General features: G+C 37.1%; 1 protein-coding gene across 1 annotated transcript in view; it reads left to right on the forward strand.

Annotated features, from left to right (window-relative positions):
• The window catches only part of MSH2 (mutS homolog 2), a 73,531-nt gene that overhangs the window by 10,474 nt on the left and 48,679 nt on the right, over window positions 1–14,378 (forward strand). Inside the window, exons 4-6 of the mRNA XM_068564010.1 lie at window positions 562–708; window positions 3,381–3,530; window positions 4,523–4,656. Coding sequence (XP_068420111.1) covers window positions 562–708; window positions 3,381–3,530; window positions 4,523–4,656 — 431 coding nt within the window. The remainder of the gene's footprint in view (window positions 1–561; window positions 709–3,380; window positions 3,531–4,522; window positions 4,657–14,378) is intronic.

The raw sequence follows: 14,378 nt of genomic DNA on the forward strand, positions 1-14,378 counted from the left end.
GGCTCGAACCCGTGTCCCCTGCATTGGCAGGCGGATTTTTAACCTCTGCGCCACCAGGGAAGCCCTAGCCTCTTATTATTTTACTGATTCTTTTATTCTAACAAAGTTCGATTTTGCTATTTGTATAGATATATGGTTTATTATTTAGATATTTAAGGGATGTTGTATTCCCCCCAAGGATTCTATTCTTCTCATGAGCCTCAAATACAATAAGAACTACTTGAGAGGTAGCATATCTGTGATGGGCATTTTTAGCATAAATAGTATTTAGGCAACTTTCCACAAGTATTATTCTGTTAAGAGTTTTTACTATTGAGACTATTTTTTGAAAGCTTTATGTGAGCCTAATTTTAAATTTCCATGAAAATTTCATTTACAGTTTTTAAAAATACATGTTAATACATATATTACCAATGTCTTCTTGCATGTTGTATAAAAATTTAATGTGGGTTAATAATTTGTTAATCTGTTGTCACTTTATATTTGTCAGTGATACAGCTTTCCTTATTGCTTTTCTTGTTCCTTTTCTCCTAGTAATTTAAAATATTTCTTGTAAAATAGGTTATTCAGAGAGGAGGAATTCTGATCACAGAAAGAAAAAGAGCTGACTTTTCCACAAAAGATATTTATCAGGACCTCAACCGGTTGTTGAAAGGCAAAAAGGGAGAACAGGTGAATAGTGCTGTGTTGCCAGAAATGGAGAATCAGGTATGTGGATTACAAATGTGAATTTACCATTAAATAGTGACTTTTTAGAAGGCTGCTTCTCTCATCTATATCTCAAAGCCTAAACTGGATCACTGATATTTAAGCTTATTTTAATCTATGAAGAAGCTTGTGAAAAACTCAAGGACTGACTAGAAAAATCTAAACATAACCTTAAATATAATTTCATTATATTTACACAATATATATCCTTGGGGTAAGGAAGAGTTTGTTTTATTGGTTTCACCTGAAAGAGCCTGATTACTGTCACCTAAGTAGGTGAGGTAGCTTAGTTGTTTAGGGGGAAAAAGACCTATCAAAGTTTTATAATGTACGAGCTGTGGGGTTTTTAATAAAGTACTTCAGTTTCATTATCTGTCTTAAAGGATCGTTGTGGAGGTTAGGAAGTAATAAGGGTGAAAGTATATACAGTGCATAATAATTGCATAATGTTACATTTAAACAATTCAAAAATTGGCACTGGTTATGTATGTTCAGTGTAGAAATGAATATGCAAACAATGTAACTTTTTATGGGATTTTTCAGTGGTTGAAGTTTATCTTCAGTTTTTCAAATCTTTGAGCAAGTATGGTTTGAGGGATGTATTTTTATGGTAAAATATTAGAAACTCTTGACAGGTTATTTGTGGATCACTGATAAGTAAAATGAATTGTATATTTAAATAAGAGCAAGCTCTAGCTTCTTATAATTTTGAAAATTGATTTCAAACTACAATAAACAGAGACTATTATTACTATCATGATTTTGCAGTGATTGCTTATCACATAATAGTTTGATCCTTATAAACTAAGTTTACCTTTGATCCTTATAAACTAAGTTTACTTTTCTTGTGTGACAGAATCAAAAGCAGTTGTGTATGAGCAATAATCCCAATATAGACGTTCCCTGACTTATGATGGTTCAACTTACAATTTTTTTTTACTTTACAATGGTGCAAAAGTGATATGCATTCAGAGGAAACTGTACTTCGCATTTTGACCTTTTCCTGGGCTAACAATACTCAGTGCAGTTCTCTCATGATGCTGGGCAGGGCAGCGTGCAGCAGCTCCCAGTCAGCCACGCAATCACAAGGGTTAAACGGCCAATACACTTACAACCATGCTGTACCCGTAGAACCATTCTGTTTTTCACTTTCAGCACAGTATTCAATAAATTTTGAGTTATTCAACTTTATTATAAAATAGGCTTTGTGTTAGATGATTTTTCCCAACTATAGGCTAATGTAAGTGCTCTGAGCACATTTAAGGTAGGTGAGGCTAAGCTACAATGTTCAGTAGGTTAGGTGTATTAAATGCATTTTACATTTATGATGCATTTATTGGGATGTAACCCCATCATAAGTCAAGGCAGATCTGTATTAGAGAAACTTACTTCAGTGTTGAAAATGGGAAGAAGCTTTTAGGGCTACTAAAAGGTGTTATCATCTGTGCCTTGTGGTGACGTAGCAGGAGATTCTTGTGACAACCTTATATATTTGTAAGAGTTTGGCAGAGGCAGATAGATGACTGTGTTATCAATTAGGAAATATATGCACTTTCACAATGAATCTGGTATCGAGTATAAGTAGAACTTGTCATTGGGCTATCAGTTTGATGTCCTTAGCTTCTTTATTTTATGTTATAGTAGTAATATAGGCAGTTTGTTTAAACTTTTTATTTAAATATACATATAGGAAAGTGTATATATCATAAGTGTATAACTAAATTTTCATAAATTGTAAGTACCCACATGACCAGCACCCATGAAACAGAATAGTACCAGGATCGCAAAGACCCTTTTTTTTTTTTTTTAAAGTTTTTAAGTAAATATATTTTACTTTAACTTTTTTGTTTTTTTAAATTAATTAATTAATTAATTTATCTTTATGGCTGTGTTGGGTCTTCGTTTTTGTGCAAGGGCTTTCTCTAGTTGTGGCAAGCGGGGGCCACTCTTCATCATGGTGCACGGGCCTCTCACTATCGCGGCCTCTCTTGTTGCGGAGCACAGGCTCCAGATGTGCAGGCTCAGTAGTTGTGGCTCACGGGCCCAGCTGCTCCGCGGCATGTGGGATCTTCCCAGACCAGGGCTCGAACCCGTGTCCCCTGCATTGGCAGGCAGATTCCCAACCACTGCGCCACCAGGGAAGCCCGTAAAGACCCTTTTTGTTTTCTTCCAGTTGTTAACCTCCACCAAGGGTAACCCTGCTTCTTACCTCTGACAGTATGGATTAGTTTGGTCTATTTTTGTAGTTTATATAAATGGACTCATACAGTTCATGCTCTTGTGTTTGATTTCTTTTGTTCAGTATCATGTTTGTGAGATTTATCTATATTGTCGCATGTTGTTGTGGATTGTTTGTGCTTATATCTGTTGTTGTGTGTAGTATTCCACAATGTAAACATGCCAGGCTTTATCCATTTTACTCTTGGTGGACATTTGCATAATTTCTGCTTTTGGCTATTATAAATAATGTTGCTGTTACAGTAAATTTTCACTTTCTGAAAATCAGTTTTTAGTCTTAGGTTTATTTAAACTTTGATTTTCTTGGTTTGGATTGGGAAAGAACAGGGAAAATTATAGTGTTTGAAATTTATTTTCATCTTGCCATTTGTTTTTTTAAAAAATCTCTGGAATTCTAGTGATAGTCATCTTTTATTTTAAATTCTTAATCTTAGGTTGCAGTTTCTTCATTGTGTGCAGTAATCAAGTTTTTAGAACTCTTATCAGATGATTCAAACTTTGGACAGTTTGAACTGACTACTTTTGACTTCAGCCAGTACATGAAATTGGATATTGCAGCAGTCAGAGCCCTTAACCTTTTCCAGGTAAAAAAAATACATGGGTTAAAAATATTGAGTGGTTAAAAATGTTTCTCTCTCTCTTTCTCTCTCTCTCTCTCTCTCTCTCTCTCTCTAAGACTCTTACTAAGGAGCTTAAATATTTTGAAGTATTATACTTAAAATAGATAGTTTTGAATTGCTGTATTTTTCTAATTGCAAGCTATATAAATAGTATTTGTCCTGGTTTTATGAATAATTTTGTGTATTAATAGCAGTTTTTAAAAATTACATTCTAAGAAGTTTTATGTCTAGAACTGCAGTAATTTGGTGGTTTTGGTTTGGGGAAAAATATACAGCAGAAAATCAGATTAACAGGTTGAAAGTTTGATTTTTGGATGAGGAACTTTTGTATACATTTCTATTTAATATTTGAAGAATGTTAAGTGTTTTTTTTTTTTTTAAAGATTTATTTATTGATTGATTGATTACTATGTTGGGTCTTCATTTCTGTGCTAGGGTTTCCTCTAGTTGCGGCACGCGGGGGCCACTCTTCATCGCAGTGCGCGGGCCTCTCACTATCGTGGCCTCTCTTGTTGCGGAGCACAGGCTCCAGACGCGCAGGCTCAGTAGTTGTGGCTCACGGGCCTAGTTGCTCCGTGGCATGTGGGATCTTCCCAGACCAGGGCTTGAACCCGTGTCCCCTGCATTAGCAGGCGGATTCTCAACCACTGCGCCACCAGGGAAGCCCATGTTAAGTGCTTTTTGTTTGTTTGTTTGTTTTTACAAGTTTGGGGAGTGTAGGGGTTGGTTATTTAAAAATTTTTTTTGGCTGCGTGGCTTGTGGGATTTTAGTTCTCCGACCAAGGATCGAACCCAGGCCCTCGGCAGTGTGAGCACAGAGTCCTAACCGCTGGACTGCCAGGGAATTCGCAGTGTTAAGTGTTCTTGTTCCCCAAATTACTTAATCATTATTCATGGCATAGTAAGGTTTTCACTAATGAGCGTGCCATTTTTCTATTTTATTTTTTGTTCACTAGGGTTCCGTTGAAGATACTACTGGCTCTCAGTCTCTGGCTGCATTGCTGAATAAATGCAAAACCCCTCAAGGACAAAGACTGGTTAACCAGTGGATTAAGCAGCCTCTCATGGACAAAAACAGAATAGAAGAGAGGTATATTACTAGTGTACACTTTTGTAAGCTCTGAGTAACTTCCAGTCACTGCATATGATTATACCACTTATTGTAACATGCAATTTTGCACCTATATTTTAGCATCTAACTGCACAGAAAGCTAATAAAGTAATAGAGTAGTAATGATTTAGATTGATTAAATAACTTATTTTCTTAGTTATTTTTTTTTTCCTCCACTATGAAAAAGTAAAATTTTATTAAAGAGGTTGTATGGATAATGTCTCAGCATGAGCTTGGGAGCCGGATGACCTTGGTTCATGTTAAGTCTCTACCACTTAGGAGCTGTGTTACACTGGGTGTTATTCAACCTCTGTGTGGCAGTTTCTTCCCTTTTAAAATGACAGTAATAACACACCTACTTCTTAGGGTTGTTATGAGGATTTGATGATTTTCTGAGGATTAGATGATCTAATGTGTATAAAGTACTTTGAACAAGGTCTGGCACATAGGAAGCACTTATGCTTTATTATTCTAGAAAGGATTTAAGGCAGCCTAAATGTATTTCAGAAAATCTTTAAAATTGAGGAAATAAAAGAAAAGTTATATAATGCTGCTGTCCTAATATAATTAGCATTGGAATAGGTTTTATTTTTATCTTTTGTTTTAGATACAAGTTTTAAAACTTAAATGAAGTATACTGTGCATAAGAGCACAAATCCTAAATGTGTAGTTTGATGGATTTTCACAAAGTGAACACATTGGTAACAACACACAAGTCAAGAAACAACATAACTAGCATCCCAGAAACTCCCCTCAGTTATCCTGATAGTTACTACCTCTCCTCACTTAAAGAGTAATTACTATCCTTCTAACATCATAGATTAATTTTGCCTGGTTTTGAACTGCATATAAATAAAATAATTTTCTATAGTGCACTCTTCTGTTTGATAGTCTTTTTAAAAACATAATTGTAATCCTAATATAGTTTTGTGCCCTTGTTTTTTCCCACTTGTGCTTATATTATCATAAGCATTTTTTAGTGTTGTTTTATGTTCATATTCAGCATTTTTAATAAGTACATAATATTTTATTGACTGGATATACTTTACCTTTTTCAATAATTAGGTTATTTCATGTGACCTTATTGTATACCCAATGTTTTTGATTTGGTAAATTAAGGTATATTGCCAGAATAGGTAAAAGAGAGTCAGTATTTTTATGGATTTGATGTTGTAAAATTGTTCAAGAATTTGTTGAATATCTACTGAATTCTGATGGTATAAAAAAGCATGGTGATCCCTTGACTATTTGGGACTCTGTGTATGCCAGGCAAATGTAAAATAGTTGATCAGTATCATAAGACACCCTGCAGATAATTACCAAGCTAAGTGGTTATCCTGTGGATTCTAAAGGGTCTTACAGTAAAAATAACTCATGAGGTCAGTGATTCGTGGGTATGTTGATATATCATTGAAAATGCAAAAGTTGAAATGCTAAGGCAACTTTCTGAAGCCAGGTTTGTTGGGGAAGAAAAGTGGAATTTAGTAACTTAAAATAAGAAATAGGAAGGATTGGATATTTGCACGTAATTAAGGTAGTTTACAATTTTTTATTTTAATTATTTGTGAGTAAGTAACTACATTAATGTGTGTCAAAAGTCCAACAGAACAGAAGGATATACAGTGATGAGTCTCTTACTCTTGTCTCCCAGTTTCCCAGTACTCTTTTCTGAGGGCCTCTGCACAGCTCCAGGGACACATTTCTTATTGTACTCTATGTGAATTGCCAACACCTGCCCTGGGAGCAACTGGTCTTAATCAGTTTCTTGAGTATCCTACCATGGAAAGCCTGTGCCTAAACAAGTAAAAGTTTATGTCCATTCTCCCTCATCTTTTAGTTGTTTCTTAAAAGAAATATTAGGTAATTTAAATAATTACCAAGATCTAGGTCATTGGTTTTATTTTTAACTTTGGGCTTGTGGGAACAGGGCACGTGTCAGTGGTCCTCTTCCGGCTTAACAGCTAGAGCCTGCATGTATTTAAACCCTTCAAAAACCTTACATACTATTACCAGAATAACAAATTATTTAGAAGACAAGATATCAAAATTAATTTTTTTTGACTGTAAGTAAAGGTTATTTTCATAGGACATAGCAGTAATTTCCAAAATCTGGTGGCCTTATAAGACTTACTAATTAGAAATAACATTTGCGAGAAAGGCTTTATAAGTCAAAATATGATCTACTAAGATAAGAGGAAATATTTTCCCCTTTTTATCTTGGGGAGAATTTTTTTTTTAAACCAGCAATTACTAAGGCCTGTGGTTTTCAAAGCCAAATGCTGAAATTCCACAGACCAGGAAGAAAAAGTTATACTCCTTAAGGCAGACTTTCATTGGGACAGTCTCCTTTTTTTTTTATCACCGTTTCTCAATTCCACCTGCTGTGATACCTCATGCTTTCTAGTTTATGCCTTTCTGGGGTTCTCAGGGCAAGTCTGTTATCTCCCTCTCTAAGCATTTAAGATTGATCTTCAGGATTACACACTGAATCAAGTTTTTTCTTTTTTAATATTTATTTATTTTTTGGCTGCGTTGGGTCTTAGTTGCCCTGCGGCATGTGGGATCTTAGTTCCCCGACCAGGGATCGAACCAGCGTTCCCTGCATTGCAAGATGGATTCTTAACCACTGGACCACTAGGGAAGTCCCCAGTTTTTTCTGTTTTTTACTGTCATTGTTTTGGGATGATTTTCTAGCAGAGAAAGTGGTGGAAATCTCTACTCCCCCCTCTTAAACAGTAAGTGAGGAGTTAATTTTAAAATGTTTGGCTGTGCGGTGGATTCTGTTAAGGAAAGCAAAGATTTCTCTTTTTCTTCTATTTTTATTAGAGCAGACATGGGGACAGTTATGACTAGATCTTTGAGTTTGATGCATACATCTTGTCCAGGACTATAGCCCAGTGATAGGTTCAGGAATAATGATGAAAATAGGATTACTTTTAAGTTACTGTCAGGCTCTTAGGAGGAAGAGAAGACTGGTTGCCTGGCACTGTGCTAAGCATCTCATGTTCATTAGCTGTGTGGTGATGGAGGCTGGCTTTAAAGCCAGGCTGGCCTGACTCCAGAGCCCATGCCCTTAAACACTGTACTGTATTGCTATTTTTTTAATAAACTTATTTTATTTATTTACTTTTGGCTGTGTTGGGTCTTCGTTGCTGCATGCAGGCTTTCTCTAGTTGCAGTGAGCAGGGGCTGCTCTTCATTGCGGTGCTCAGGCTTCTCATTGTGGTGGCTTCTCGTTGCAGAGCACGGGCTCTAGGTGTGCGGGCTTCAGTAGTCACAGTGCGTGGGCTCAGTAGTTGTGGCTCGTGGGCTTTAGAGCTCAGGCTCAGTAGTTGTGGCTCATGGGCTTAGTTGCTCCATGGCATGTGGGATCTTCTTGGACCATTAGCAGGTGGATTCTTAACCACTGCGCCACCAGGGAAGTCCCTGTACTGTATTTCTTGTTTCTGTCAATTGTATTTAATTTGATCCAAATTGGATTAACATCAGAAGTGAAATGTACTATTTTGGCTTTTATTTAAGTTATATGCACGGAATTGCTTTATATGTTGTAATGCTCATTTTTCCATTCATTAAAACCTATTTGCACTGAGACTACAAATACTTTTTAGCTAATGGCTTAAATACTTTAATCTCCAATGAGAATTGATATGTTATTACCTTTTAGGACTGAGTTTCTGGGTGTTTCTTCCTTTTGTGCTTTATCTAACAATCAAATTAGGAATTGTAAGAACACTGTCCATATTACTATTTTTGCACTTATTTTCTGATAGGTCCAAAGAGTCCTCATGTTTGCACATACACTAGGACTGTTACTATTACTTTTAATCTTCTGGGATTTTTTTTGTTTTTGTTTTTTTGTCTTTCCAGAGATTCATCTGAAGCCTTGGTAATTTTCCCATGTTTTTTCAAAGTTAGAATTCTTTAAAGAACATTGAATATATGTTAGCATATGAAATAGTTCACTCGTGAAATTGCTGATGATATCATTTGCATATGTTGAATTTGGTATTTTTATTGCCTTCTAGTTTAAAATTGAGTATTTCTTTTTCTATGACATTTAATATGATTAATGTAGCAATCTTATTAGAAATATATATCTCCAAATAAAAGTGGTTCCGGGCTTCCCTGGTGGCACAGTGGTTGAGAATCCACCTGCCAATGCAGGGGACACGGGTTCGAGCCCTGGTCTGGGAAGATCCCACATGCCGTGGAGCAACTAAGCCCGTGCACCACAACTACTGAGCCTGTGCTCTAGAGCCCGCAAGCCACAACTACTGAGCCCACGTGCCTAGAGCCTGTGCTCCACAACAAGATAAGCCACCACAATGAGAAGCCCACGCACCGCAATGAGTAGCCCCCGCTCGCCGCAACTAGAGAAAGCCTGTGCGCAGCAACGAAGACCCAACACAGCCAAAAATAATAAATAAAATAAATAAATGTATTTAAAAAAAAGTGGTTCCTATAAATGTAGAAATGGTGGTGGTGCTTATGTGATAATATATCATGCTTCTTGAGGCAGTGTACTTCCAGGGTTATATTAAGACTTAGACCTAGACTTCTTTCCAGGTTATATTAAGTATCCTTTTATGCAAGGATGTCTTTAGTTAGTAGTCTGTATTCTGTGGAAACAGAGAGGTCTGGCGGTCATACAGTGAGTGCAGTTTCTTTAAAACAGCAAAGCATTGCTCTGGCCTCAGAGGAAGAACAGGAGGGCTGTCACTCTACTGCTTTTCCACCACTTTTCTCTGCTTCCAAGTCAAGTTTAGTGGAAACCCCTTTTTTCTGGTCTCTGGGCTGATCTGCTAGTCCCTTTGAATTTTATTTGCCTTCCTGTCCAGTCTGCACCACAAAGGCAACCCTCTTTCCAGTGCTTTCATGGGGGCCATAGAATTTCTTGCCCCATTGGTCCTTTGTCATACTGGCCCCTCTCTCCTTAGCTTTCTTTCTCAATTAAAAGTTTCTGGAGAAGGTCACACAATGCTGATTGGACCCACTGTACTTTCAAACTATCTAGTTTTCACTGCTGCCTGGTATTACTTTTGTTACATGACTCATTTCAGTGACCAATCTAACATTTTTTATTTTCCCTTCAGCTGCCTCCTACCTGTAAGCAGACGATCTCCTCCCTGATTCTTATAATCTCAAAATGTACCTGTATTTTCAGTCTTTTACTCCCTGGCTCTTTCTCAGAAGAGGAAATAATGCTCTTTCCTTTCCAAAGGCAACCTTTGCATTTTGCCTTGGTTACAGTTTTTTTCCCTATTCCTTCTCTGCTTCAGTTTTCTTCCAGCGCATCCTGTACTGTTCTCCCTTCAAGTCTCTGCTGTTGCTGCTCCACCCTCCCCTCCCAAGTATTTTCCTCAAGATCCTGTCTCTTTAAATCCCAACTATTTAGAGTATAGGCAAATGAAATACCCCAAAATGAGGTTCCCCAGCTCCCATAGGAATTCTCTGCTTTCTTACTTGTGTCACATTTCATTGCATTTTGTATCTTGGTTGTTACTCAGCACTAACTGTAAGATGCAACATGTCCTTCTCCTCCACTAGATTGAAAGTTCCTTGAAAGCATGTTCCTTTCTCTTATATTTTGCCATACTTCTTTTTCTTTTTTAATTTTCTCAAGCCTATGTAGCAGATTATCTGCTATTTAATGTATCAAATGAGTGGTTCTGTCTGCATTAAACCATGTGAAGAAAGATAAAGAAGAGGCTCAAAAACTTGTAATTGTATTTAGGTACCAGATTTGTTCTCAGCCATATAAATAAGCTGTCATGAAATTCCAGTCAACTGTTCTTACAGTGAGAGATCAGAAGTGCTGGTTTTAAAGAACAGAATGGTGATTTTAAAATAACAAAAATTTCATGACTAATGTTATAATTTATTCTTTTGGAATTTTAGAGATTAACTGACCCTAAAAATTATCTTGTATTCCAGTCAACTTGTGAATTAATGGATCAAATTGTGACAGCTGAGTAATTTTGAGTAGGATTGACAGGTATACTCTGTTTTGCCAACACTAACTTTGGTACTTCTGAAATTGTGATTTGAAAGTGGGATTGTCATGGAAACAGTAGAGCAGTCTTTTTAAAAAAAAAACCTCTGTTATCCAGAACACAAACTAATACTATAATTATTTCTGAAATGGCATGTTGAATAGACTTGTGAAACTAGCAGTTTATTAGACTCCTTTTTTAAAAAATAAATTTATTTATTTATTTTTGGCTGCATTGGGTCTTCGTTGCTGTGCATGGGCTTTCTCTAGTTGTGGTGAGCAGGGGCTACTCTTCACTGCGGTGCACAGGCTTCTTATTGTGGTGGCTTCTCATTGCAGAGGACAGGCTCTACCTGTGTGGGCTTCAGTAGTTGTGGCACGTGGGCTCAGTATTTGTGGCGCACGGGGGCTTAGTTGCTCTGTGACATGTGGAATCTTCCCGGTCCAGGGCTCGAACCCGTGTCTCCTGCATTGTCAGGTGGATTCCTAACCACTGCACCACCAGGGAAGTCCATTATTAGACTTTTAATGATATCCAGACCAAAGACTGAGGGGGCTGTGTATCTTGCCTTGTGCTATGTGTTTTAGAAGCTTTTTCATTCCCTTGCTGTTTTACTTCTTAATACTCTTTCTGGAACTTTATGCTCTTTTTTTTTTTAATTAAAGTATAGTTGATTTACAATGTTTTAATTTCTGCTGTACAACAAGGTGATTCAGTTATATATATGTATATACATTCTTTTTTTATATTCTTTTCCATTATGGTTTCTCATAGGATATCGAATATAGTTCCATTTGCTATACAGTAGGACCTTGTTGTTTATCCGTTCTATATATAATAGCTTACATCTGCTAACTCCAACCTCCCACTCAATCCCTCTTGCCCTTGGCAGCCACAAGTCTGTTCTGTATGTCCATGAGTCTGTTGCTGTTTTGTAGATAGATTCATTTGTGTCATATTTTAGATTCCACATATAAGTGATATCATACGGTATTTGTCTTTCTCTTTCAGACTGACTTAGTACGGTAATCTCTAGTTGCATCCATGTTGCTGCAAATGGCTTTATTTCGTTCTTTTTCATGCCTGAGTATTATTCCATTATATATATGTACCACATCTTCTTTATTCATTCATCCATCGATGGACGTTAGGTTGCTTCCATGTCTTGGCTATTGTGAATAGTGCTGCTGTGAACATAGGGGTGCATGTATCTTTTTGAATTATAGTTTTGTCTGGGTATATGCCCAGGAATGGGATTTCTGGATCATATGGTAATTCTATTTTTAGTTTTCTGGGGAACCTCCATACTGTTTTCCAAGTGGCTGCACCAACTTACATTCCCACCTTTTCTCCACACCCTGTCCAACATTTGTTACTTGTAGACTTTTTAGTGATGGCCATTCTGACTGGTGTGAGGTGGTACCTCATTGTAGTTTTGATTTGCATTTCTCTAATAATTAGCGATGTTGAGCATCTTTTCATGTGCTTATTGGGCATCTGTATGTCTTCTTTGGAGAAATGTCTATATAGGTCTTCTGCCCATTTTTCGATTGGGTTGTTTGTTTTTTTGTTGTTGAGTTGTATGAGCTGTTTGTATATTTTGGAAATTAAGCCCTTGTCAGTCTCATTGTTTGCAAATATTTTCTCCCAATCTGTAGGTTGTCTTTTCGTTTTGTTTGTGGTTTCCTTTGCTGTGCAAAAGCTTCTAAGTTTGATTAGGTCCCATTTGTTTATTTTTGTTTTTATTTCTATTGCCTTGGGAGACTGAGCTAAGAAAACATTGGTAGGATTTATGTCAGAGAATGTTTTACAAAATTATGATCTCTTCTAGGAGTTTTATGGCATCATGTCTTATGTTTAAGTCTTTAAGCTATTTTGAGTTTATTTTTGTGTGTGGTGTGAGGCTGTCTACAACTTCACTGATGTACATGTGGCTGTCCCAACTTTCCCAACACCACTTGCTGAAGAGACCGTCTTTTTCCCATTGTGTATTCTTGCCTCCTTGGTTGAAGATTAATTGACCGTAGGTGTGTGGGTTTATTTCTGGGCTCTCTATTCTGTGGAACTTTATGCTCTTGAACAATGTTGGTTACTTATGATTCTGTGGTCAGCTTGAGAGGAAACAGTGATAAGATACTTGGTGGAACAGGAAAGAAGCATAGGGAGATTCTAGATCAGAGATGTCTTCTCTATGGATACTTACCATTTATGGAGGGTGGCCTAAGGAGTTTTAGGAAAAGAAGAGGAAAAGAAAGATGAGGTAGGTGAAGCCAACATCAGGTTTCTTTCATCCTTTTCCTGATCCCCTTAAACTTCTCTTCCTGCTTTATCATGAGAACTCAGAAATTTCTTGTGATTGTTAAAACTCACTTTTTTAAACTGTTCCGGGCGGAAGAATCGCTTGAGAAGCTCATTGCAGTTTCACAGGTGGGCCCCAACCTTGGGGATTCTGTATTCCACCTCCAAGTGATTTTATTGTGGGTAATCTTGGATCAAACTTGGAGAAGCCCAGTTAGAGCCAGAGGATTAGCTAGGAAGGCCCAAATTTGCTGTGATTTGGCTGCATCCCTTACTCAGTTTTGTTTGCTTTGTTTTTAAAATCTAGAGTACAAGGCATAGAAATCTTTTCTGGAGCAGTAAGTGCCTGAATAATTGTGTTTGTTTGTATAGCCTGTGACTGGTTCGTAATACAAGCTTGGTAGCAGATTATTTCCCCACTGATATGGCATCTGCTACAACAAATATATCTACTGCCAACTCCCTAAATATTATCTTGACATCCTATAGAGTTTGTTATTTTTCTCTTTATTTTCATCTTTTAAAGTGTTTCAAGGTCCTTTAAACCAGTGGCCTAGCCTGGGGCTGTCCTCCCCTCCCCTGCCACCTCTGGGACATTTGCCAGTGTCGAGACATTTTGGGTTGTTACTCTGGAAAGAGTATAGTGGGTGGAATTCAGGGATGCTGTTAAACAGCACAGAACAACCCCTCACAGCAAAGAATTATCTAGCCTAAATGTCAATATTGCCAAGGTTGCAAAATCTTTTTTTTTTTTTTAACTTTTTACTTTATATTGGAGTATAGCTGATGAACAATGTTGTGATAGTTTCAGGTGCACAGTTTCAGGTGCACAGCAAAGCGACTCAGCCATACATAAACATGTATCCATTCTCCCTCAGGCTCCCCTCCCATCCAGGCTGCCACATACCAAGGCTGCAAAATCTTGCTTTAATATTTGTAGTCATTACATGATTACTACAGGGGCAGCATATTTTTCCCTTCATATGACATGCTAGATGAACATTATGATGATGCAGGAATTGTAAATGCTGATGGAGAGATCAGTAAATAGTTAAGAAATTTAGAAAGCTGATTTGGTTCCTTTTCCTGTTCCTGTGCAATTTGAGGATTAATTTACTACTCATATAGTTTACAAATGTAAGGAAAATGGTTGTTCATCTGATAGTGTTCTAAACCTAGGATCGTCTTATGTGCCCACGCCATTTCCCCTACCTTTGAATGTTAAAGTTTACCTTTCAGCTATTACTTCAGTACCATCTACTACATAGTTTTTCATACTGCATGTTGTGACCCAGTGGTGGGTTGTGAAGTTAGTGTAGCAGGTGATAAGTAGCATTTTTGAAAAGTTAAATACAATAGAAAAATAAAAGAGTGCACCACACATAGTAAGAGTTAAGTTTTGTCTTG

Source organism: Eschrichtius robustus, chromosome 15 (genome assembly GCF_028021215.1).
Source record: "Eschrichtius robustus isolate mEscRob2 chromosome 15, mEscRob2.pri, whole genome shotgun sequence".
NCBI lineage: Eukaryota > Metazoa > Chordata > Mammalia > Artiodactyla > Eschrichtiidae > Eschrichtius > Eschrichtius robustus.